The 27898-nt window shown below is 44.7% G+C and overlaps 1 protein-coding gene across 1 annotated transcript in view; it reads right to left on the bottom strand.

Annotated features, from left to right (window-relative positions):
* Window positions 1-25668, bottom strand: part of LOC136621281 (monocarboxylate transporter 2-like) — an 80370-nt gene extending 54702 nt beyond the window's left edge. Inside the window, exons 1-2 of the mRNA XM_066596665.1 lie at window positions 25627-25668; window positions 17707-17952 (exon numbers count right to left, since the gene is read on the bottom strand). Coding sequence (XP_066452762.1) covers window positions 17707-17923 — 217 coding nt within the window. The 5' untranslated portion in view covers window positions 17924-17952; window positions 25627-25668. The remainder of the gene's footprint in view (window positions 1-17706; window positions 17953-25626) is intronic.
* Between the last annotated feature and the right edge of the window lie 2230 nt (window positions 25669-27898).

Genomic DNA, 27898 nt, shown 5'->3' with positions numbered 1-27898 from the left:
AATCGCCTGAGACAGCTACGTATTCTTTGTCTTTTGCGTTTCTGAAAGTTTGAGGTTCTGCAGTTTGCCTGTACGTCAACATGGGACATTTCTTTTCCCGCTCTCTCCTTTTTCATGTTTTATTGTTCGTTAGAGATGAGCGAACGTACTCGGATAAGCACTACTCGTCCGAGTAATGTGCTTTATCCGAGTACCGCTGTGCTCGTCTTGAAAGATTCGGGAGCTGCCGCTGCTGACAGGTGAGTCGCAGCGGGGAGCGGGGCAGAGCGGGCGGGAGAGAAGGAGAGAAAGATCTCCCCTCCGTTCCTTCCCGCTCTCCCCTGCAGCTCCCCGCTCCGCAGCGCGTCCCGAATCTTTCAGGACGAGTACAGCGGTACTCGGATAAAGCACATTACTCGGACGAGTAGTGCTTATCCGAGTACGTTCGCTCATCTCTATTGTTCGTTAAATAACCGGATAGAGGGGTTAATGAGGCCAATGTGATTATTCCTATAATAAGAGACTGCATACAGACATTATTCACTGCGCCAGGAGGCGTCCCATATTAGAGCGTCCATTTGGCCTCTATTTTAGGTCCGCACGCAATGGAATTTATCTGGATCAGGGCCCGATGCACATGATACGCCCACAGATAACCTCTGCTATTCCTGTCCGAAGCTGTCATGCACAACGACGTTTTGGACTCCTACACAGATAAACTCGGAACCTCATAATTTTAATGTTTTCTAAAAAAGTCTGTCTCAGCCAGTTGAATTACCCTAACCATTAGGAGTTTGTGTTTCTGTTACTATTTGCTAAATTCACGCTCTGGGACGGAGCAGTGATACTTGATACGCACTCCCTTCCAGACTTTGAGTGCATCCCACCTACATATTTAGGGGGGTATTCAATTTGGGATTTGTTGGGTTTTGGAACCCACCACTGTACGTCACTATGACTGCCTTTCTATTATTGTTTATGTCTTTTATTTTTATGTTCGATTATTACTCCACATATTGTACGCTTAATGCTCATCACTTCAATGGCCCCCAATTTCCACGACAAAATTTTGGTGTTGCTCAGCTCCCTCTCTCCTCTTCACAATGGTCACCATAATTTCACACAACGTTATGGGATTTAATTCCCCACTTAAAAGAAAAAAAAAGCTTTCATCCAATACCTCAAATCTAAGCCTTCAGGAGACTCACTTCTCCGCCTCCTCTGCCCCTAGATATCTTCACCCCCAATACTCGCGGGTCTATTCATCCGTTGCAGCCAAAAAATACCAAGGAGTGTTCATCCTCTTACATAAGAGAAGGCAGGTAGCCAAGGGAGCTTCGTTACAGTACTACGCTCCCTTTACTCAACTCCCTCAGCGGAACTAAAACTCCCTTCTTCATCAGTTAAAATAATATTGGTCCAAAGAGGAACACGGCAAGGCTGCCCCCAGCCCTTTTTGCACTGGCTATGGAACCTCTTGCCCAGCTCATTAGAAAAAACCCAAACATTTCCGGTGTTGAATAGAGATGAGCGAGCATACTCGCTAAGGGCAATTACTCGATCGAGCATTGCCCTTAACGAGTACCTGCCCGCTCGGAAGAAAAGGTTCGGCTGCCGGCGGGGGAGAGTGGGGAGGAACGGAGGGGAGATCTCTCTCTCCCTCTTTCACCCCCCCCCCCCTCCGCTCCCTGCCGCAACTCACCGCTCCCCCGAGCCGGCAGCCAAACTTTTCTTCTGAGCAGGCAGATACTCGCTAAGGACAATGCTCGATCGAGTAATTGCCCTTAGCGAGTATGCTCGCTCATCTCTAGTGTTGAAGTTGGAGAACAGGAACACAAAGCCAGTCTCTTTGCGGACGATATTCTCCTCAGACTATCTAGACCCCTCACCTCTCTACCAAATTTAATAGCAACCTTGGATGCATTCGCAGAAGTTTCAGGCTTAGTAGTCAACATGGACAAAACGGAAGCCCTATTCCATAATATCCCTCCACTTACACAAAAACTTATAGAGATAAGCTTTGGTTTCAAGGCCTGCCCACATACATTACCTACTTGGGTATCAAGCTTACCCCCACTCTTGAGGCGCTATACAAATAGAACTATCCCCCTTTATTTGCCTCTCTATGGACGGCGGATGAAGAATTGGAGCCAACATGCCCTCTCATGGATAGGTCGTATCAATTCGGTCAAGATGACAATCTTGCCTCATCTTCTATACCTATTTAGATATCTCCCTGTGGTCGTCCCTCCAAAAGACATGCTAGAGATGCAGAAACATCTCTTTCCATTTATATGGGGAAATAAAAAACCCAGAATTAAACAAAAAGTGATGCACTACCACAAAAGAGTCGGGGGCTTGTCGGTCCCTAACCTGAAAAAATACTATTTGGCAGCCCAACTTTCCCAAATTCCCCCTATATTCGCAGACGCGAGGAGACCTCTGTGGATTGACTTAGAGGCTGCTTTTTGGGCCCATTTGACCTGGGGACAGTTTTTTGGGATAAAAATTTAAAACTCACAAATACTCGTCACTCATCCCCATTAACTTACCACTTCTTGATCCGGAGGAAGAACAGATTTAAATACTCCATGATGTTGCCTATTATCCCCAATCAGGCATTTCCTCTGAGTTTACAGGATGAGGGTTTTCAGTGGTGGCGATCTAGGCACGTTACACTTCTATATCACTCTATGCCTCGTGGAAAACTCCTCACCTCGCAACAGTTGATTGACAAATACTCTGTCCCAGATTGTCTATGGTTTGAAGTGAGGCAAATCTATAGTTTTCTACACTCTTTGCTAGGCTCCATTAATGCCATGTAACCCCCACAGCTTTCGAGAGATCCTGTATCTGGTCCCCACTCCAATCAGGCATGATAACCTTATTATATGCTAACATGAACAAACCTTCATCATAAACCAAACTCCCTTTTATGCAACGCTGGGAAACAGATCTCGGTATCCCCCTCTCCTTACCACGATGTCAACACTGTTGCACCTTCATCTCAAAGGGGAGTCACCAAGTGACACTGGCCGAATCCTCACTAAAAATTCTGCACAGGTCGTATTTAGTCCCTTTAACGATCCATAAATTCTCTCCATCTTCATCTCCGAACTGTTTCAGAGGTTGTGCTAGTTTGGGTTCAATGGCGCATACATGGTGGACATGCCCATTGGCTGAGTCACTCTGGAGACTGGTAACTAGACTTATCTCTAGGTCCTAGGTAAAACATTTCCACTTTCTCCTTCCGCTTGCCTCCTGGCTGACAAACACTGGGGCTATAATAATTAACAACATAAGCTTTTACAGCATATATGCATGGCTACTAAACTATACATTGCATCTCAGTGGATGTCTCCCATTCTTGCGCTAGACCCAGTCATGCAAGGGTGTCAAGAATGATGCTATATGAAAAACTCTCAGCCATGAGGGAAGATGGTATGGAATTTGTCCTCAAAACCTGGAAGCCATTGGCAGATTTCTTAGATATACCAGGTCTGAGTAGGCTTCTTAGGGGGCGCAGCAGTGCTGAAAAAACTGTAACCTAGATCTGGGTCTGGCTGGGGTGGGGAGAGAGGAAAGAGGGAAGGGGTGCGACAAAGACTGCTCATCTACTCTAACATGTAATGCGAGTCGAGTCGGAGAGAAGGGGGAGAGGAGGAGGAGAGAAGGAGCCATACGACTAGAACAGCTAAAGCAATACACCCTGTTAGAACATGTGGATTTCCACTTTTTTTTTCCACTTCCACCATATTTTTATTTCATATATGGGGAATTTCTTCTATGTTTTCTTTTTTTTTCTTCTTCCTCTTTCTTTTCTTTCTACTTTAATTGATATTCAGACGCCCCCTGCGTGGGGAACCTAATAAAGCATCACCTTGTATTGTTCTGCAAAATTTCAATACAACGTTTTGAGACAAAGAATTGCAGGAAACACATTAAAAAGAAAAATAAAATTGCAATTTTCACCCGCTAATCTTCAAAGGGATTCCCACCACCAGAACTTGCAAATGTGTTGAGAATGCAGGTTTTTAGTAGCCACTTCATTCCATGGGATGAGGGTCGGGGGATCCCTGATCTTGACATTGCAGAGATGGTAATACTCTTTTAAAGGGGTTATTCCATGAAAACTACTTATCACCTACCCACAGCACAGGGGCAACTTTAACATGGGGGGGGGGTCCGACCAATGAAATCCCACCGATTACGAGAACAGAGGTCCTGAGTGTGACCATATGAATTGAGCGTGAACTCCATTCACTCTATGGGACTGCAGGAGAAAACCACTTAGCGTACAACATAATCATGCAATGTTGTGCAAGGATCCCTGGTGGCTGCTGGATTAGATCCCAGTAAACCATGTAATCCAGAATTAAGAGAGTTCAAAGGTTAATCTTATTCAAGAAGTAAAAAAATAACAGTAAGTGAAAATCTGCAATGAAACAAATGTTACATCACTAAGGAAATAAGGAAACCAGCAGATACTGTAGATGTCAAGAACTCCTTGCCCCGGGCATTGTAGACCTCACCAGTGGGCTGGGACTGGTAGTGCCGACAGCACATATCATACGCATCAGTGGGATTTGCACTGTATAGCGTGCGTCAATCACAATAGCATGGAAAAAGTCATAGGTTGTGAAGGTCCCAGGTAAATAAAGGATCACCTATAAGGGCCCTACTCAGATGCCAACCAAATGGGAAGAATGCTGCAATGCAAAAATGCTTTAAAAAATAGAAGTGTTAATAACTTTTGTCGATTAAAGGGCCACTCTTTTTTTTTTTTTTTTTTTTTTTAGTTTATCCATTATGTAGCTATCCCTCCAGTGTATATATGTGAGCTAGTGTTACCGTAGTTAGTTATTCCTTTCTGTATGAAACTCCTGGGTTCTTTCGTCTTAGATGGTCATGTCATCTCAGTTCTGATCAGCTCAGATCTGCCTGGGGTCAATTTCCCAGTTTGTGTGATGTTGTTACTTGGATCTACCACATAAGCGCTTTAGAGGGGAACACAGACACTGCTGATGATCACACAGCTCCTGTCACACAGTTATAATAAAGGAGATCGCAACATATCCTGGCTTTATACTTATGGTTTGTAGCTTATTTAGGTGAATATAGAAGCTAATGATAAGTAAACAGTTCCTCCTGCATGTAAAAATGGTATAACTTTAACTAATCAAGTGCTAATGTATAAAGTTCACTATAGCTGCTAAGAATTGATCTGCAAAGGCTTCCAGACGAAGGGGTTCCTTGGCAAGTTTGGGCATACTGATGCTCAGTCTGGCGCATTAAAATGTTCAGGGTCAGGACCCAACAGAAAGCGCCCCAGGCTGGGATCCAAAATAGAGGTCCATGTAGGGTCGTAGGCCATCTGACCTGGGGTGCATCACATGGTCCTTACCAGCGCATGCTCACCAGAAAACAAATGTTGCCACCAAACATATAACAAAATATTTATATAATGGGAAAAAGGGAGCCATACTTTTCCACCATCACTATCACAAATGCATCATGGGATTAATTGAAAGTAAAAGAAATCTCAGCCTCAAGGTGGTGACAGACGGAATACACAGAGGAGACCTCTAGAGTGAGTTAGGCAATCAGGTGAGGAACGCAGGGATGGAAAAATTTGTATTCGCCGGAGTAGCCCTTTAACAAAATGCAGAGTTAATGAACAAAAGATAAATGAGAATTAAATTGATACTTAGTGTGACTACCATTTGCCTTCAAAACAGCATAAATTATTCTAAATACACTTCAACACAGTCCTAGATTTTGTAAGACTAATAATTATTAGGAAATTATAGTACCAGTGTTTCTGATGGTGCTATGCACCACACAGCTCTGCTGCATGGACATCACACACACAGCTCTGCTACATGCACGTCACACACACAGCTCTGCTACATGCACGTCACACACACACACCTCTGCTACATGCACGTCACACACACACACCTCTGCTACATGCACGTCACACACACACCTCTGCTACATGCACGTCACACACACACCTCTGCTACATGCACGTCACACACACACTCACACAGCTCTGCTACATTGCTTTCGCATATGAGCTGCATGTGATTTACAAACTTCAGCAGCTCGCGAAAGAGACATGTTGGCTCGTTACTTTCGCATATTAGCTGCTTGTAATTTACGAACTTCAGCAGCTGGCTGAGGAGACACATTTGCTTGCAGCTTTTGCATATGAGCTGCATGTGCTTTGTGAACTTCAGCAGCTCGCTGAAGAGACATGTTCGCTCGTTGCTTTCACATATCTGCAGCACGATATGTACAAACTTTAGTTGGTGGCTGAGGTGACATTGTGGCTTGTCGCCGCATTAGCTTCAACGGCGGTGTTGAACCCTCTGTGGTGACATGCTTACATGACTACAGTTTGTTCCAACACTGGACAACGGTTGACAATTAGATGAAAGCTGGACTGGTGTTGGCGGCATTAGCACTTGAGATTACATGATATGACGTTCAGAGGATGTGAAAATAGTGGGGAAGGACTATGCTGCAATGTTGTTGGTCAATATGCACTGCCGACTATGTATGTGTACATTTGTGAGGTGTCATTTATTGGAGTCTCCACACAGGTGTGCAGCTGCCTCACAACCAGCTACAAACTGCCAGACTAAGTACTGTTGTATCCATAGCAACTGAGGCTGCAGGGGGTTGTCCACCAATAATCACTCATTCAGCTCTGAGCACATGATGGTGACATCATCACAGGTCCTGTGAGCTACGTATGTATACATTTGTGAGGTGTCATTTATTGGAGTCTCCACACAGGTGTCCAGCTATCTGACAACATACAAACTGCCAAACTGCATAATTCTGTATTCATAGCAACTGAGGCCGCAGGGGTTTGTGGGGGATATAGTCCGCAAAAAATCCATCATTCAGTGCACAAGGATAAAAGACATGTGATGACGTCACTGTCATGTGATCAAGGGGCGGGGCCAAGAGCCAGTAACTGAGATTCACAGGTGCTGTCAGGCTCTGGATTTACCGTTACACACAGAAAGATGGATAAGTAGTCATTAGCACTTTGATTATAGTCAGGAGTATGATTAAGCAATTATACCAAACAGGTAGTAATGATCATGATTTTCATATATAGGTTGAAACACAGTCAGTCATTAACTGAAACAGAAACTGCTGTGTAAGAGGCTTAAAACTGCGTAACAGCCAAACTCTGCTGCAAAGGTGAGGTTTTGGAAGACAGTTTTTATTTCAGAGATCATACACTATGGCAAGACTGACAGCAGCAACAAGACACAATGTACTTATACTGCATCAGCAAGGTCTCTCTCAGGCAAAGATTTCAAAGCAGACTTGGAGCTCAAGATGTGCTGTTCAAGCTCCTTTGAAGAAGCACAAAAAAAAATGGGCAACTTTGAGGATCATAGATGCAGTGGTCAGTAAAGGAAACTTAGTGCAGCAGATGAAAGACAAATCGTGTTTACTTCCCTTTGGAAAATGTCCAGCAATGCCATTAGCTCAGAACTGGCAGAAACCAGTGGGACCCAGATATAAACATCTGCTGTTCAGAGAAGTCTAAACAGAAGTGGTCTTCATGGAAGAATTGCAGCCAAAAAGCAATACCTTCGACATAGAAACAAGACCAAGCGACTAAGCTATACATGAAAACAAGGGAATTGGAGGGCAGAAAAATGGCAGCAGGTGTTCTGGACAGATGAGTCACAATGTGAAATATATGACTGTAACAGAAGGCAGTTTTCGTAATTTATTTTTATATATATTTCTTCATTTTATGTGGCCCTGCGAGACCTGACTTGTTTGTTTATTGAAACAAAAAAAGTTCCTCAATAAAAAAAAGATTGAGCATAATGAGTATCTGCAGGCAGTAGTGAAGCATGGTGGAGAACGGTATAATAATGAGTGTCTGCAGGTAGCAGTGAGGCATGGTGGAGAGCGGTACAATAATGAGTGTCTGCAGGCAGCAGTGAAGCTTCGTGGAGAGCTATACAATAATTAGTGTCTGCAGTCAGCAGTGAAGCATGATAGAGAGAAGTACAATAATGAGTGTCTGCAGTCAGTAGTGAAGCATGGTGGAGAGCCGTACAATAATGAGTGTGTGCAGTCAGCAGTGAAGCATGGTGGAGAGTGATACAATAATGAGTGTCTGTAGGCAGCAATGAAGCATGCTGGAGAGCTGTACAATAATGAGTGTCTGCAGTCAGTAGTGAAGCATGGTGAAGAGCCATACAATAATGAGTATGTGCAGTCAGCAGTGAAGCATGGTGGAGAGTGATACAATAATGAGTGTCTGTAGGCAGCAATGAAGCATGCTGGAGAGCTGTACAATAATGAGTGTCTGTAGTCAGTAGTGAAGCATGGTGAAGAGCCGTACAATAATGAGTATGTGCAGTCAGCAGTGAAGCATGGTGGAGAGTGATACAATAATGAGTGTCTGTAGGCAGCAATGAAGCATGCTGGACAGCTGTACAATAATGAGTGTCTGCAGTCAGTAGTGAAGCATGGTGAAGAGCCGTACAATAATGAGTATGTGCAGTCAGCAGTGAAGCATGGTGAAGAGTGATACAATAATGAGTGAGGAAGAACTGTGTGCGGAATGCAATAGAAAGACTGAAAAATTTCTACCAATATGGAAGCCTGGGCTGGACTCCTCTACTCAGTTCGAGACCCTGTTTTCATAAATTTCCATAAATTTTGATAGCTCAAGAAGAGGAAAACTAAGGCCTCATGTCCACGGGGAAAATCAGATCCGCTGCAGATTCTCCATGTAGAATCTGCAGCGGGTCCCTCCTGCCCCGCGGACATGAGCGCCGAAAATAAGAATTTAAAAGTATTTACCATCCGGCGCGGGCGGAGAAGATCAGCTGTTCCTCACGGCCGGATCTTCATTTTCGGCCGGCGGATGAATTCCTGACGCCGGCGGCACGTCGCCGGCACGTCGCCGACGTGCCGCGCGCATGCGCCGGGCACATCCGCCGAGCCGAAGCAAGGAAGATGCGGCCGTGAGGAACAGCTGACCTTCCCCGCCCGCGCCGGATGGTAAATACTTTAAATTCCTATTTTAGGTCTCCCGCGGATCCGGACGGCTTCCATAGGCTTCAATAGAAGCCCGCGGGAGCCGTCCCCGCGGGAGACCCGCACGAAAATGGAGCATGGTCCGGATTTTTCCATGCTCCATTTTTTTTAAATCCCTTTTATTGACGATCCGCGGGTATTTATCTACCCGCGGGTGGTCAATGCATCCCTATGGGGTGCGGATCCGCATGCGGGAGATCCGCTGCGGATCTTAAATCATATTTTGCCCGTGGACATGAGGCCTTAGATTGGAATTGTCTACAAAGTGGTAGACACAGTGGACTGACTATGGGATGGTTATACATGACCCCTTCCCCCTCAGCAAACCTGTTTCCTTTCTTCTTTTTCTTTTCTTGTTTTTTTTTTTTTTTTCCATTCATCTTAGAGCCTAGAGCAATATAATCTATGAATGAAGATAAGACTGTGCTGATATGGTTAAACGATTCTGGAGATCGTTTGATGTGTTAAGCCTGGTTTAGACACAATTATCGCTCAAAAAATCTTTTGAGTGGGGCCGCTTGTCTTCTGCATCCAGCTGTTCTCTGCTCAGAGCACCCGGGTGTTATACAGCCAAGCGCTCCGAGAGGGGGATGAAGAACACAGCTAGACAACTGTGTTCTTCATACCCAGCCTCTCTTCAGGGAGCGGGATACAGCTGAAACAATAGTATCAGCTGTATCCCGCTGTGAATTCCTGATAACCGATCGCTGATCTTTCAGCATGCTGAAAGACAATGATCAGCAACGGCTTAATGAAAACTGCACGATGTCAGTGCAGTTAGACAACTACTATCGCTCAAAAGATGTCTTTGAGCGATTTTTCAGTGAAAATCATTGTGTTTAAATCAGCCTTTAGAGACAAACCATGCAACAAGATAGGCAAAGGAAGTTTGATTTTCGCACAAAGTCTGGGCTCGGTCAGTTAGGTTTTCTTAATTTATTTTTATATATATTTCTTGATTTTATGTGGTCCTGCAAGGCCTGACTTGTTTGTTTATTGAAACAAAAAAATTCTACAATAAAAACAGATTGAACAAAATGAGTGTCGGCAGGCAGTAGTGAAGCATGGTGGAGAACAATACAATAATGAGTGTCTGCAGGCAGCAGTGAAGCTTGGTGGTGAGTAGTATAATAATGAGTGTCTGCAGGCAGCAGTGAAGCTTGGTGGTGAGTGGTATAATAATGAGTGTCTGCAGGCAGTAGTGAAGCATGGTGGAGAACAATACAATAATGAGTATCTGCAGGCAGCAGTGAAGCATAGTGGAGAACGGTACAATAATGAGTGTCTGCAGGCAGCAGTAAAGCATGGTGGAGAACAGTACAATAATGATTGTCTGCAGGCAGCAGTGAAGCCTGGTGGAGAACAATACAATAATGAGTATCTGCAGGCAGCAGTGAAGCATAGTGGAGAACGGTACAATAATGAGTGTCTGCAGGCAGCAGCGAAGCATGATGGAGAATGGTACAATAATGAGTGTCTACAGGCAGCAGTGAAGCTTGGTGGTGAGTGGTACAATAATGAGTATCTGCAGGCAGCAGCGAAGCATGATGGAGAATGGTACAATAATGAATGTCTACAGGCAGCAGCGAAGCTTGGTGGTGAGTGGTACAATAATGAGTGTCTGCAGGCAGCAGTGAAGCTTGGTGGTGAGTAGTATAATAATGAGTATCTGCAGGAAGCAGTGAAGCATGGTGGAGAACGGTACAATAATGAGTTTCTGCAGGCAGCAGTGAAGCATGGCAGAGAGCATTACAATATTGAGTGTCTGCAGGCAGTAGTGAAGCACGTTGGACAGCGGTACAATAATGAGTGTCTGGAGGCAACTATGAAGCATGGTGGAGGTTCCTCGCAGGTTTGTGGCTGCATTTCAGCAAATGGAGTTGGGAATTAGGTCATGCTTAATGGTGTACTCAATGCTGAGAAATACAGGCAGATACCTATTCATCATGCAATACCATCAGGGAGGAGTCTGTCTGCTCCAAATTTATTCTGCATCAGGGCAACAACCCTAAACATCAGCCAATGTCATTAAGAACTATCTTCAAGGTAAATATGAACAAGGAGTCCTGGAAGTGATGATACGGCCCCACAGAGTCCTGATCGCAACATCATCCAGTCTGTCTGGGATTACAGGAAGAGACAGAAGGATTGGAGCGAGCCGACATCTACAGAAGATCTGTGCTTAATTCTCCAAGATGTTTGGAACAAGCTCCCTGCAGGGTTCTCCCAAAAACCGTTTGCAAGTGTATTTAGAAGAATTGATGCTGTTGTGAAGACAAGGGACGGTCACACCAAATATTGATGTGATTTACATTTCTCTTTTGTTATAGCGGATCCAGACAGGGAGTATAGGGTCTCTGGGGGGCAGCAGGTCTGATTCCGTTGCAATATTTTGCAGTCGGAATCCGACCCCGCCGAGAGCATGAGGCCTTAGGGTACTAGATAATAGGGAGTTCAGGAGTCCTAACCATTTTCCCATATGTAGGCCAGAGAGTTCTAGTGGCTGCCCTGCATCATAATATTTAGGCGTCTGCTTAATTTATGAGTGCAGAAGACACCTTAATAACAAATTAACATTTTAAATGTTCCCCTTTAATAAGGTAATATCACATCCAATAGCTAAAAGACCAATAGTCTAGCACTTTAATCTAAATCAGAACCTCAATATTATCTGTAATCTCATAAACTGAGAAGCAGGAAACCCGAAATATCAATAGGAGCACATTTTGGCTTCAGAATTTACCTGTGCCATCTGCAGCGGATTACAAGCAGGTGGATGAGATTTTAAGGTCCTGCTCACATAGAGCAGTACTGGCCTGGAGTCAGATGTGGATTGCAAGCTGAAATCTTAGATGGAATCAGAATCATTTTTCTATCCCTTTGAACTAAATGGGAATTCCTGCCCTGGTTCACACAGAAAGGATTCTTCTGCACGCAGATTTTGAAATACGCGATAAGGAAAAAAGAATTAACAGGTCAATTCTTGATGCGGTTTCTAAAAGGGGACTGCACACTGACTTACCCCACTGGATGGGACTAAATCCTCATGCGGATCCACATACACAAGCACTCTGTGCAAGCTGCCTGGCGCTAATCAATGGTATTGCCATGTCACTGCAGCGTGACCTACCTCCGAAGGCCAGGCTCATACAGGCGGATTCCAATTTAGGAATCCGCGATCTGCGTCCACGCAGAGGATCCGTGGCAAAACGCAGGCATTGAAAAGCATGCCCTTCCCTTTTTCGTTCACACTGTCGAATATGAATTGTGTATTCCAAGAATGGAAGAAAAATCACAGCATGTTCTATTTTGCCACAAACGGCCACCATTGAAGTCAATGGAAGCAGTCTGACCTGCAGCACATACACAATTAATATTGCGTATCGGCTGTGGGTACCCACTTCATCGCTTAGCAATGGAGCAGCAAATACAAATATTGAAAAAAAAGAACTGTACTGCGCATGACCAATGGCAAGCCGCTGCGGTCATACACCATACAGACACCACAGGAACGCAGGGTCGCCGGCCTAATACTTCGCTCTGCTTAGCTCTGGAGCCAGTGACCCGTGGCTATTAATGGACAGCAGAGCCTGGACTCCTTACTCCTAGCAGCGACGCAAAAATATGTTAAGGACATCTCTAGTCAGTGACAGCCACTTACCCACTAGGGCGCCCCTAGGTAGCCCCTTCCAGGTAAGACCCCGGCTCCTGACGCCAGGCGTATATACAGTTATTGCATTGTGTTGTAGACAGTCCGAAATAACTACAAGGTTCGCACATTTTTCTAAAGTTTGCTTCTCTGTGGTTAATTGCTTTGCAACCCCTTTGTCCTTCTGACCTGGACATGTGACTGCTACAGCCAATCACTAGCCACAGCAGTGACCTTCTACAGCCAGTGATTGGCTAGAGCAGTCACATGTCCCGGTCAGAAGGACAGAGGGTTTGCAAAGCAATTTTAAGAGTTGGGACAACCACTTAAATATTTTTTTTGACTCCTGTTCCCAAAGCTGTCCCAAAATGAAACTTACACCAAAGAGAGATTGCATTTTCCTGTATTACATACTCCATTCCTCAAAAAATTGAAAGTACACTTTTATAGATATTCAAGGTGAAAGTTTACACCATGAGACCTTCAAAATGAACCCAAGATGAAAGTTCTACCATACTGAGGAGCAAGGTTATGATTTTTTTTCGTTGGTAAGCATAAATTTCCAATTTTTTCTCATGTTTACAGCCCTGCTGTATGAATACCGCGCATCACTGAGGACACAAATTGTAAGTTACACAAACAGAGAAGTCCTAAATTGTATAAGACCTGATATATCACTGTTGACCGGGCTCAGGCTCATGGAGGATAAGATGGCCTGGCTCAGGCTCACGGATTTTGGCCATGTAATGTGAACAGAGTCACTAAAAAAGTCCATAATGCTTGGACAGATCAGAGCAAAAGAAGACCTGACCGTCAAAAAACATGATGGCTGATACTGGCATGGATATCACACAACTGAAAGAAACAGGGCAAAACCAAAAAACATGGAGGGAGCTCGCCTGTAGGGTCACCCAAGGTCGTTAATGACTAAATGGCTAAAAACTACAAGTTACTTTATGCCGTCTACCATCCTACCAAGTTTCATGAAAATCTGAGTCAATTGGTTTGGGAGTGATAATGATTGGTATACAATGGCCCAATAGTCTGTTGTATGACATTTTAGGATATCATTACACGGAGCAGAAATGCTGCGGATCTTCCTCAGTGGAGAATTTCGATGCAAAATCCACAGCATTTTCGCATCAAAAATAGAGTCAAAATCCGCACCATTTTTGCTGAATTTGACTTGAAATCAGTTGTGTGTCTGCAGTTGATTTTATCCTGCACCGCATTCCTTTTTACCTCCAATTACTGCAACCTCAATGCAGCACGGAGAACACAACTTACATTCGGGCCCTGGCTACCGCTACTGATGAGGGAGTCCTGAAAACTGGCCATCAATAGTAAAGAACGAGACAACCCATTTAAAATCCTACTAAGAAATTGCTACATAAGCAATCCACTCAATATGACGTGAATTTACATGTAACCCCTACATATGTAGTAGAACCAATATGTTCACAAACTGGGTGAGGCAAAAGACTGGACACACCCATTTAACTGGTGTAATAAAGAAAAAATTACTTCTAATATGTGAATGTATTAATTGGGTGGGAGGCTGTATTTTCTGGTGGAGACTTTTTCAGGGTCAGGTTTTGCAAATGGGAAGAGGGTCATGTGATATATCAGTCTAGAATTTACTTAGAAACACAATGGAAGTATCAGTTCTACCAGATCTGTACTTGTTTAGGAGTTAAGCAAGGGCAAATTTTCACAAAGTGCTTTACATTAGGTGTTCAATGTTTCCATGATTCTGCCGGATGCACATGGTTAAACGTCTGATCCAGTGAATATGCTGGAGAACTGCAGGTGATGCTTCTTCACAGCACTGTAGGATTCACTGTTTTAGGTGAGCCATACTGTGTATTTTTTCTGCACACACAAATGGCCCCAGAGATAAAAGTCCAAAGGGGTTGAGTCTGGCGACATTGGTGGCCATTCTACTGGACCTCCACAACCCATCCAATGCCAAGGGAATTGCATATTCATCCATTTGCATACAGTCACAGCCAAGTGTGGAGGTGCGCCATCCTGTTGAAAGTAATGTGGGAACTCATTGTCCTCATTGAGCACAGATGGGAATATGGTATCATGTAAATCTGGAGGTACTTCTCACCATCAGGGTGGCTACCCACTAGCGATATTTTTTTTCTTGCGATGCGAGAGCCACGATTATGAAACCAATGATTTTCAATGGTTTCATACTCATTCGCGTTTTTGCACTCCGGCCTCGCAGTGCAGAGAAAATGATTTGCGATATCGCTCAGTGTTTTCAATGGGGCCAGCGGCCCATTGAAAACATAAGGTGTACATCATGGACTTCAGCCACAGCTGTGGCAGGGGTTTCCTTCATCTCCGCGGGGACTGCCATGATAATTCATTCATGAATGGCTGTGCGCTGCCTGTGATTGGCTGAGCACTAAACCAATCAGCACAGCCCTTTCGGGAGGCGGGGATTTTTAAAGAGCTTCACAGCAGTGCCAGGGAGCCAGCCGGAGGACGCACCTGAGAGATGAGTATAGAATTATTATTTTTTTTTACCAGCTAAGGATGATATTCAGGGAAGGGCTTATATTTGAAGCCCTTCCCCGAAAATCATCGCTGCGGGGGTTGTGTGCAGCCCACTGCTTTCAATAGGGCCGCAGTAGCGTCGAACCCATTGAAAGCAATGGGATAGCATCGTGGACTTCTACCACAGCTGTGAAGAATAAAGGTAACCCCTGATAAAGGTAATCCCTGCCACAGCTGTCTCAGCTGTGGCAGAAGTCCGCGATATACTCCCTATGATTTCAATGGGGCTAGCGCTGCTGCTGCCGGCCCCATTGAAAGCATTTAGCGATATCGCAGAGTTTTCTTTGCACTGTGAGGCGTGAGTTTTCACTTGCTCTCGCAGCGCAAGGAAAAAAAATTAAAAAAAAGAAATTGCTAGTGGGTAGGCACCCTTAAGTGATCCATCAATGAAAAACGGCCCTGGATGTCAGACGCAATTTACCCATATTGCCCTCACTTAACTCCTAAACAAGTAATGAGAGGAGCAAAAGACACTTCCAATGTGTTTCTGAGTAAATTCTAGCCAAGACTGATATATCCCACGCCGAAACGGGTTTTTTTTCTTTCAATAGCCCCCCCGTTCGGCGCGAGACAAACCCGATGCAGGGGTGAAAAATAAAAACCGGACAGTGCTTACCTGAATCCCCGCACTCCGGTGACTTCTTACTTACGTGGTGAAGATGGCCGCCGGGATCTTCTCCCTCGGTGGACCGCAGCTCTTCTGTGCGGTCCATTGCCGATTCCAGCCTCCTGATTGGCTGGAATCGGCACGTGACGGGGCGGAGCTACGAGGAGCCGCTCTCCGGCACGAGCGGCCCCATTGGGAAAAGCAGAAGACCGGACTGCGCAAGCGCGTCTAATCGGGCGATTAGACGCTGAAAATTAGACGGCACCATGGAGACGAGGACGCTAGCAACGGAACAGGTAAGTGAATAACTTCTGTTTGGCTCATATTTAATGCACAATGTACATTACAAAGTGCATTAATATGGCCATACAGAAGTGTATAACCCCACTTGCTGCCGCGGGACAACCCCTTTAATAAAAGAATTCATTTTAGTTCTCAGTGATTTAACCAAGTGGTTGACATTCAACCTAAATTTGTATGACTGGCAGTCCACCACCAGGACTGTCATGCTGCCGCTTGTTCTATTTATTTTATGATTTCATTCTGCTTTATCTGATCCTGATAGGGGGGGAAACCTTACAACCCTTCACTAGGCTGAGAATTTGCCTGACTGCAGAAAAACCCTATTTAGTGGGAGCTATACTATTGATAGCTTTTGAGTATATCAAAACTCACCTACTAAAAGGATCTAATAGACAGCGATGTATTACCTGGGGAACTTTTTTTAGTGCGCAGACTATCTGGGTATTGACCAAGACATCACTCTAAGTGATAACTGGGCACTGTTCCTCTAGGAAATATTATTAGGCTATCAAGTACCGCATATCAGCTTAGGAGGAATTATTGCAGCGATCACTCCTCATAGTGGGGTGCTAATTCAATACAGTACCTTACCTATACTTACTCATTGCCTTTAATGGTTTATAGTCCTAATCTATAAACAATTTTCTATACTCAGTTGATGACTGATAACCCTTTCTCCAGGGAATCATCCCAGGAGATACTTGAGCCCCTGAGGAGCCCACGCAGTGGGCGAAACGCGTAGGGCAATTACAAGGTCTATTTTGTACATAAAAACATCTGGGCAATTACAAGGTCTATTCTGTACATAAAAACATCTCGTGTCTATTATACATTGGACTGTATGAGTTGCATGTAGATTCCGGCTGATTACGACATCATGTTCAGGTTCGGAAAAAATGCATAGGTTTTTTGGAACATTAAAACCAAGAAACCCCCCCAAAAAAGAGCTATCTTTTGGACGTAAAAGACATAATAAAGAAAACGTCCAAGATCGATACTGATCTTGAAGTGTTACTGTATGATACAATTTCACATTCCCTACCGGATAGTGGATTTTTTTTTAAATTTTTTTTTTGTTGTTGTTTGTGTGTCCATAAGGTTTTTAAGCAATATTTATTAAAAGTTAATTTTTATGAATTTATATTTTTGGGTCCTAAAAGTGAGCTTAATTAAGTAATTGGGACCTTACTGCCTCTGTGAAGTACATTACAAAGTGCATTAATATGGCCATACAGAAGTGTATAGACCCACTTGCTTTCGCGGGACAACCCCTTTAACCCCCTTCCCATTTGAAAAACCTGAGCTGAATTTAATATGGGGAGTTCAAAATGGCAACCAAAACTTTCTTCTAACAAAAAATGCAGCCTCCTTCCCAATTAGTACTTTCACATATTGGAAGTCAAATTTTTTTTCAATGTTTTACCTCAAAATATATATATTGTATATATATTACATTACAGAGACATGAGAATTACTGACATTGACCATCAATGTGCCCATCACTCACCTCCTGCATACATGACAGCCAGCAGTAATGAGGATATCCAGGCAATTTCACTATAAGAGGCTCCAAAAAACTCCTGGATCTCTTTGTAGAAAACAGTTACTGCTTTGGAAAAGGCGTAAGAGAATCCCATTGATATGAAAGCCCCCAAGACCACCACCCATCCCCAGCCGCCATCAGGAGGGGTGTACTCCAAGTCTGTTCCCACTGCTGGAGCCATTAGGAGATCAGGTCGCTGTTCTCATAGATCTGAAAGAGAATCAAAAAGTATTTAAAGTGTATAATATGCAGAATATTACACAGCTGTGTGCCAGTGCATGCTGTGATAACTGGATGGGGAATGTATCACTGCATTATTACAGATATGTGCTATTCAGGGGCACGGGAAAGTTGTCAGACAGTTTTTCCAGATTACTGAATGTCAGATTTGCTAGATTGTGGAGTGATACATGCATTGAATGGCAGCAAAGTGCATGTCCTGAGTGTTGGGTAATGGGGCACTCCCTCAAGTCTTGGCTATAGTGCAGGAATAGACAAACAATCTGCATCTTTGCCCTGGGTAAATGAAAGCCTAGTTATGATTCTGGATAACTAGACAAACTTGCCATTCAGGAGTCTTGGAAAGATGGGTGACAAGCTATAAAGCCAATCAAACCGACTGTCATCAAGCTTTCTCTGAACCATATAGACAGTATTTGACAGAACAGCACAGCTCATTGATTCACATTTACTACTGATCTACTGATTTTAGGGGGAAATCACATCTAAATGGGGTAAACCAATAGAAAATTGAGCAGATTGTGGCAGCTCTGATTGTATCATATCTGAATGAGTGAAGGCGTAATCCCCCCCGTTCCACAGACCGCCCTGTGTTTCTGCTGAATTTACCACATTAAACGCTGATCCACATTAAAACCGCTCGTCACATGTTACTTGTAAATCCTTTGAATCAAATATAATAAGCCGGGACTCCGGAGACGCTGGTGGCTGCCGGCCCACAAAGGGGCCATTTATACACAGTTTAGGTTCTGCCAAATACAATTAAACTGAGAGCTGAATGCAAACTGATCTAGATAGTGAATGTCGTGCGTAAAGCAACAGACCTTCTGAATATAAAATGCATCATATCTTAAGAGTGATCAGCTATGGGATTTGTATACTGGGGTCCACATGACATAGCGCAGTGAATATACAGAAGAAAGTGAAGAGTGGAGGGTCAGGGTCGGCTGACACAGAAGAGTGGAGGGTCAGGGTCGGCTGACACAGAAGAGTGGAGGGTCAGGGTCGGCTGACACAGAAGAGTGGAGGGTCAGGGTCGGCTGACACAGAAGAGTGGAGGGTCAGGGTCGGCTGACACAGAAGAGTGGAGGGTCAGGGTCGGCTGACACAGAAGAGTGGAGGGTCAGGGTCGGCTGACACAGAAGAGTGGAGGGTCAGGGTCGGCTGACACAGAAGAGTGGAGGGTCAGGGTCGGCTGACACAGAAGAGTGGAGGGTCAGGGTCGGCTGACACAGAAGAGTGGAGGGTCAGGGTCGGCTGACACAGAAGAGTGGAGGGTCAGGGTCGGCTGACACAGAAGAGTGGAGGGTCAGGGTCGGCTGACACAGAAGAGTGGAGGGTCAGGGTCGGCTGACACAGAAGAGTGGAGGGTCAGGGTCGGCTGACACAGAAGAGTGGAGGGTCAGGGTCGGCTGACACAGAAGAGTGGAGGGTCAGGGTCGGCTGACACAGAAGAGTGGAGGGTCAGGGTCGGCTGACACAGAAGAGTGCAGGGTCAGGGTCGGCTGACACAGAAGAGTGCAGGGTCAGGGTCGGCTGACACAGAAGAGTGGAGGGTCAGGGTCGGCTGACACAGAAGAGTGGAGGGTCAGGGTCGGCTGACACAGAAGAGTGGAGGGTCAGGGTCGGCTGACACAGAAGAGTGGAGGGTCAGGGTCGGCTGACACAGAAGAGTGGAGGGTCAGGGTCGGCTGACACAGAAGAGTGGAGGGTCAGGGTCGGCTGACACAGAAGAGTGGAGGGTCAGGGTCGGCTGACACAGAAGAGTGGAGGGTCAGGGTCAGCTGACACAGAAGAGTGCAGGGTCAGGGTCGGCTGACACAGAAGAGTGCAGGGTCAGGGTCGGCTGACACAGAAGAGTGGAGGGTCAGGGTCGGCTGACACAGAAGAGTGGAGGGTCAGGGTCGGCTGACACAGGGCAGGTAGATGGATCCCAAGGCGAGCAAGTTAATTTCAAAAGACTTTGCCCTGGTTCCTCAAAAGAGGTCTAGGGGCACAGGACGAGAACATTGTTCTTTCTTTTTACAAGTCACTGGTCAGACCACACATGGAATATTGTGTACAGTTTTGGGCATCAGTACTCAAGAAGGATATGGCAAAAAGTAATGGCAACAGCACTTAAATGCTCCTCAGTGAAAGGGGAGGTGTATTACTGGGTAACAGGTGCAGGCTCAGAAGAATAGGTCTGGATCCAAGACTCATGTAATCTGCAAAGTCCTTATAAAGTCAGAGCCACATCCAGGGTTCCTAATAGCACAGTACTCACATGGTTAAGTGCCCATCTTTATTGAATAGTGTGCAAGCTTGCGCACTTTTCAATAAAGATGGGCACTTAACCATGTGAGTACTGTGCTATTTGGAACCCTGGATGCAGCACTAACTTTATAAGGACTTTGCAGTACTCATGAAAGACATATCAGAGCTTGAGTGGGTACAAAGGCGAGCAGCTAAAGTAATAAATAGAATGGTTGGACTACAATACCCAGAGAGGTTAGCAAAATTGGGGTTATTTAGTTTAGAAAAAAGATGTCTGAGGGGCGACCAAATAACTATGTATAAACAAATCATGGGACACTACAGATATCTCTCCCATCATCTACTTATACCCAGGACTGTGACTAACAAGGGTACGCTCTACATTTAGAGAAAAGAAGGTTTTTACACCGACCTAGAAGGGGATTCTTTACTGTAAGAGCAGTGAGACTATGGAACTGTCTACCAGGTAACATAGTAATGGCGAACTCACTAAAAGAGGACAAAAGGGGCCTGGACGTCTTTCTTAAGCGATACAATACATGTTATAATCATTAATAACTTTGGAAGGGTCGGGGATCCGGGGATTATTCTGATTGCCAGATTGGAGTCAGGAAAGAATTTCTTGCCCTTAAATCCAGAAAATTGGATCAACAGTGGGGGGCAATAGGCTGGACTAGATGGACATCTGTCTTTTTGTAGCCTTACATACTATGTTAATGTTACTTTATTGAGAAGGGCAAAGTGTTTCGGAGCTAGAAACGTCACTGAAACGCATTGCCCTTCTCAATAAAGTCTTTGGAGATTAACCGTCTCCCCTTGGGATCCATCTGCCTGCCCTGTGTCAGAGCGCCCTGACCCTCTACTCCTCACTTTCCTCTGCATATAAATGGCTGAGATATTTTCCATCCGGGTAAAGGAAGCAACAGCTGTCATCCCTATCAGTGTGTTGTACCACTTGTACAAGCGCATCAGGTTAGAACCTTAGGCCGGCTGCACACGGCAGAGTCGGATTCCGCATGCAGGTTCTCGTAGCGAAATCCAGCTGTGACCCCGACCGGCAATCCTGCTTACCTGCTATTTCTGTACTGCGTCGGTCATGCGCAGTACTTTTTTTTTTTTTTCAATAGTTGCTGATTTGTACATATAAAATTGTGATGCTTCGGTATTATTAGTTGAGGTGTTGCTTGTTACCCCACATTTATCCCCATTTTATATTTTGCGCACTGCTCTGTTTTATGATTTTCTGTCACTGACATTATCTATAGGCCATGGTAGCAGCCTACATATGGTTGCAGCAGGAAAAACTACATCCTTGGCGTGGAGTCCCTTTTACTTATTGTCAAGTCTTTGGGGAACCAGACATTACATCTGTAATATGTGTGACAAAGGTGGATTGGGCATAGGCTCTACTTGTAGAAATCCCAATAGACTGGACAGGTCAGTGGCCATCAGGTCAGGCAGGGTTGGTGTAAGCATCTGGGCAGATGTTCGGACCAAACGCACTCCCGCTGTGGCCGAATAGGGTTGATGTTCTTACAGAACCCACTCTCCCGCTGGCTTGCGGGGCCCAGAGAGCAGCAGCAGACTGACCGCAGTGGGGGCCTTTTATTACAGAGGGCAATGTGGCTGCATAGCATGGAGGTGGTCCTAGCTTCTGTGCCATCATCAGTGGCAGCGGTGTCTCTTCTAGTTTAAAGATCCCCCACAGCTTCCTTTTTTGCACGATAAGGGGCTGAGCTGGTGCAATTGTGCGATACACTCACCTCATCCAGGTCCAGAGAAACAAGCGGCTAATGGGTAACATCTCAAAGCCCAGAACTAGCATCTAATACTACTTGTGGTGGACCCCTCTGCTAGTAATTTTGACCCACCTACCAATGAGCACACTTTTAGATTGCGCTATATCTCAGTACCGGTGTCCTAAAGTGAAATAACAATAGTGTACTTGAATAGGAAGGCATGGATGCGCTACAGGATAGTATGGCGCATGGGTCACGGGGGGCCCCAGAACATGGATTTCAATCTTGTATTGTGGTCCCTTTAAGAGAGTAAAACCCAGTGCAAAGTTGAAGAGTAGAATGTGAGAAGCAGAACACAGCTTTCCATGTCTCTGTAATTCCCGTGGGACTGCTTCTATGACTGAAGGAAAGTGTACTGGAAGTGGCCTCCTTCTGCTACTATACATGTATGGAGCTGTCATTGGACCCTTGTTCATTCCAGGGACTCTCTAAGCGCATTGGTACATGAATCTCCTACAAACGGCAGTGGACAACTTCCTGGATGATCTGCCGCTATCGCAGCAGAAGGAGGCCACTTCCAGTACACTTTCCTTACTTCAGTCATAGCAGCGTGCACACAGGCGTATGCGTAAAACACTGCGGGTCTTCCCCCAGTGTTTACCCATTTTTCAACCATACGCTCTGCCGGTAGAGTGGCATATGGCACTGGGCATGCCCGGGTATCACACGCTAACAGACATGTGCAGCATTTTTTTTTATTCCTACTACAGCGTATCATTTGCAGCCCATACAAGTATGAGGGATATGCAGTGAAAATACACGAGCCTTAAGGTGGACAGCACGGGGTCATGGCGATGCAGACATATTACAGCTGGCTGATGTGGGTCTCAAGCTGGATTCACACTCTTCTGGTAGTATTTTTATTTTTGCTCTGCAGCTGATCAGAACTTGTCTACAAACTGGCCAAGAATGTAGTTTGCATTAGCTTTTCAAAGGTTGATCGGGTTTAGTCTTTCGTAGAATTACGTTTAAAAGCTGCATCGGGGTGTTTGTTAGAGGAGACCCAAATATTCCAGAAAACAGGCTAGAGCTGGATCCATAATACGGGATTAGCAAAACTAAACTTCCCCAACTCAGGGGCCTCTGCAGAGCGTACTGCTCTTCCAAACTAAACAAAAATCAGACAGCAGCCTCTTCAGACAATGCGCTTGCTATTCATAAAAAAATTGGGAAAAACATTGCTGATAGGTGGCGCTGTACCTATGCAAATCACACTACAAATGTTCAAGAAGTCCCCCTTAATTTTTCAACAACACTGCATTCAGAAAACTATGTTTTCTGCGACTCAACACAGTGAGTCAGCTTAAGGGATTAAACAGATAGGCATGTGGAAATCACGGCCGCACGACGGGACAAAAGGAAACCAGTGATTTCTAGGATTTTGTTTCCACTATTGTGATTTTTGCGATAGGGCAGGACCTATCATTACACTTTTTTCTTTTCAAACTCGGGCACACTAGTGCGGAGTTTGAATAGTCCAAAAATTTTTCATGCGCTAATACGCACTGTAGCGGCGAGCGTTTTAGCGAATGTGCCCATATGTGTTTGCCCTGAATCACTGTAAACAGATTGGCAAATGATGTCAGATATGACACTGAGGGCTCAGTCACACGGGCGCATCGGCACCTGTACACAGGCGCCGATGCGCCCGTGTGACTGAGCCTGTACTGCAGGTAGAAGACGGCCGTACCTCAAAGCGGACGTCTCTCTGCAGCGCTGAAGAAAGAACACATGACCGGCAATGAAGCCGGTCACATGTTCTTTCTCCCGGCGCTGCAGAGAGACGTCCGTCTTGAGGTACGGCCGTCTTCCTCCTGCAGAAACACAGGGGCGCTGAAGCGCCCATGTGACTAAGCCCTGATGCAGGTCTGTCACAATAGGCCTGGTCCGCTACAGCACCACCTGTTGTAAAGTAAAGGCGTATGCGCCTGGTCTTATACAAAAACTGCAAATAGGTGGGAAACTATGTAGCAACTGATAACACATACCAAAAAATACCGAATTAATGTAATCTAATCAACATGCACAGAATCCACAGAAAGCTCCCACTCATTAAATAATGTTACATCTTGCTGATATCTTTATTATAATCTCTGTTTGGGAAATAAGATAATATACCGATAAGAGAATCTACTAATAGGGGAATATACTGAATGCCCTTTTACACGGAATGATATAGTTCAAACGAACAAAAGGGAACGATAATCATTCAGCATAAATGCAGCCAACGACCGAATGATGAATCACAGATCATTCACCTTTCATTCATGTTTCATTTAAGGCTCCTTTCCATTGCCTGCAGCTATTAGGTTCTATTGAACCTAATAGCTCAATGCTTACGGTGCGGAATTCCACCGCAGAATTCCGCACCGTAAAATCACCCGTCCTCACCCGTGGCATGCTCTATTTGCCGCGGGTGTATGCGCGGATGGCTTCCATTGCAGTCAATGGAAGCCGTCCGTCATCCTATCTTCCGCTGTAGCACAGCGGAAGATAGCGTGAAACCGCTTCCCCGCCTACTGCCAGCCGTGTCATATGACACGGGCGGCGAATCATGTGACGCTGTGGGCGTGTCATATGATGCGGCCGGCACGTCACGCGCTCTATTGCGCAAGCACGCCGAAGCGTCCTGCGGGACGTAGGACGCCGGATATAAGTATTGGGGTCTTTGGGGGGGCGCCGTGAGCCCGTCACGGCCGTGTGAAGCCGGCCTTATACTGGCACAAAAATCATTGTTGGCTCGTCCCCTTATCGTTCAGTATAAATAGCGATCAGTCATTCTCATTTACTTATACACTTAACATCATTCGCTCATTCAAACGGTAAATTGTTTGTTGTAAATGGACACTAATAAGAAATACAAATAGGAGAATATACAAATCACAGAATACACTAACTGCAGAATATACAGATAGGATAATATACAAATAGAAGAAGAATGTACAAATAAGAGTATATACCAATTGCAAAATAGGAGAAGATACAGATATGAGAATATACAAATATGAGAAGGTACAAATAACAGTATATACCAACTGCAGAATATACAGATAGGGGAATATACAAATACAAGCACACTCTAATTGTAGAATATACAAAGAAGATTATACTCCAAATGTAGAATATGCAGATAGGAGTATACATCAATAGCAGAATATCCAGATAAGAGAATATACAAATAGGATACAATTAAAAGAATATACAGGCATAATACAAAGTATCAAACATAAGTACACAAACAGACTATGTACATTGTATCTAGTGGCCTGTACACACGTCTAGAATCTTAATGCAGCTGCAACTGTGAAGAATTTAGATCATTTAATGCCTGTATCATTTGTGAACTCTGCTGAGTTCAGGTGATGAGATGATGCATTTTACATGGGCCTGTAGATTTATATACACAGTCCTATGTAAAATCAGCTGGTGCCATCTCTGCATTTGCTAACAGCAGTCCATTAGTGCGCCCAATGTTTTTCTGCTAACGGTGCAGATGTTGTCCAGCCCAGTCCTACCATGGTGTGGCCCCCACAGCAGCATGTGGCTGCAGAGTGGCTCCACGTGTTGAGCAGTTCTTGCACTCACTTACCCTGTACCGGATGACGTGGAGCTCCCTGCTGCTACGGGGGGTGGATGAAGAGTGTTACTCCAGACCAAGTCTCTGAAGAAGGCATGATGCTGGGAGGAGTTCTGCAAGCTATGGACTGAACTGACCTGACACCCCCTGCTCCTTCACCTAGAAAGAGGGGAAGGGGGGGCTGCAAAAGTTCTACTAGGTCAATATGATTGGGGTAAACCTGAGAGATTCACTGCATGCTTCACTACAGAAGAACACTGGTGGTCAGGGGGAGTTTATAAACTGCTGCAGAACCTCTTGGGAAATGCACGTATGAGTTATCACCATCATGTGGAATCATATAGGAAAATATATTACTATAACTCTATAAAGTTGCATTGTATTATGATTGTTATATAATAAGGCAGAGTCTTACTGTTCTCAAACTTGCAACACTACAACTCCCAGCATACGCACAGCATGCTGAAAGTTGTAGTTTTGCAGCTATTGGAAACTGTGCAAGGCTACATTCACACAGATGATTAGAACATTGCACCTGAGATTCTTGGTCGCAATTCATATTAGACAGCACACAGGCACCGTGTACTTGTGCTGTCTGATGTGCGGGACTCCACTTATTAAGGGCGGACTCTCAGGGTCGTAGTTGTGTGCGTAATACGCAGAGAATAGAACGCATTGATTTCAATTGGCGTTCTCACATTATGCGTTTTGGCATGCACATTTCACTCGTGCAAAAAAATACAACATGCTCTATCTTTGTGCACATTTGGGCACCAAAAGTGCCATAGGAGTCTATAGGAAACTGCAAATGGTTCCCCGATACCCACGTAATTGTGCATTTCGTAATTTTGTGAAAAAACAAATACATCGGGAACTAATTAGGCTGCACAGCCTTTTTCTAATCACGGCATGGGTGTGTTCCTCGCTGATATGAAAGGTCCCCATCAGCGCAAAAATCTCTGATTTTCCGTTCACAGCCTATGATGAACTATGGCTGATTATTGAGCTTTAACCTTGCTCAAAGGGGTTTTCTGGGAAAATACTCCTCATGATCTATCCTCAGGATAGGTCATCAATACTTGATCGGTGGGGGTCTGTCGCTTGAGACCCCAACTGAGCAGCTGATTATGGGCTCACTGACAGTGACGCAATTACACAGGGGTCAGAGCAAAAGTCTCTTTAAAGATTTTTCAAGGTTTTTCAGTTCAATATATTTTACATGAAATGGTACCATTAGGAAATAAAACTAGTCCCATAAAAAAACAAGGTCTCATGTAGCTATATAACTGGAAAAAGAGAAGCGTTATGATCATTTGAAAGTGCAGGTGGGGGGGGGGGGGGGGGGTAAATATAAAAAAAGAGAAAACGGAAAAAGGGCTGCGAAGGGAAGGGGTTAAAAGAACCTTGGTGATATGCACTATTAGAGGTGCCTTATTTGGGACCCCCTTCTATTGGCTAAACTGTTGGCTCAACATGATTACGCGGCTGCCAATTCATTTCTAATACTACCTTTATGTGACCAATGGAGGTTTTCAGCGATCAGCTACATACTGGTGGGTTGTATTCAGAAAAGGCTTTTTCTTAACTGGACTTGTCCAGTCAAGAAAAACACTTTTCCTCAATACAAACTGGTAAATAGAACTTCACTTACTATTCCCAGAATAAAATAAATCTCATGCATTGTTCTCCACCTACATGGTATAGATATGATGAGCTGCGGAGTAACAGGATAAACCAGCTTAATCAACTATTGTGCTCATGATACACTAGGTGTGATAAAAACTGAACACACCCCGATTTTATGGTTTTGCATCCAGTTCTGCTCTCTACGTTAAATTAACTAATATAGGAAGTTTGTCACCTAATTTTAATGATGCAAGCAGATTACACAGATACATGCGTTATGATGAATCCGTAGATACCTTTATCTAGTGGGTTACCATTACTGACATATCCATCCTCAATAGTGTTGCCCGCCATATGCAGGCGGCCTTACATAGTTAGTGATGTCTCGTGTCTGCCCATTAGTAACGTCATGTGTTCCACCGAAATATGCGAGCCTTGCTCTGAGCGATCAGGCACATGCATGGTGACTGATTCTCGACCTCACTGATGTCACTACACATGTGATTGATAGTAACATAGTATGTAAGGCCGAATGAAGACCATGTCCATCTAGTTCAGCCTATTAATCCTCCTATGTTGTTGATCCAGAGGAAGGCAAAAACCCCAAGAGGCAGGAGCAAATTAGCCCTTTTGGGGAAAAATTCCCTCCCGACTTCCT

Source organism: Eleutherodactylus coqui, chromosome 3 (genome assembly GCF_035609145.1).
Source record: "Eleutherodactylus coqui strain aEleCoq1 chromosome 3, aEleCoq1.hap1, whole genome shotgun sequence".
In the NCBI taxonomy this organism is placed as follows: Eukaryota; Metazoa; Chordata; class Amphibia; order Anura; family Eleutherodactylidae; genus Eleutherodactylus; species Eleutherodactylus coqui.
The sequence above is the reverse complement of the archived record's forward strand: the minus strand, read 5'-3'. Positions and strand labels throughout refer to the sequence as shown.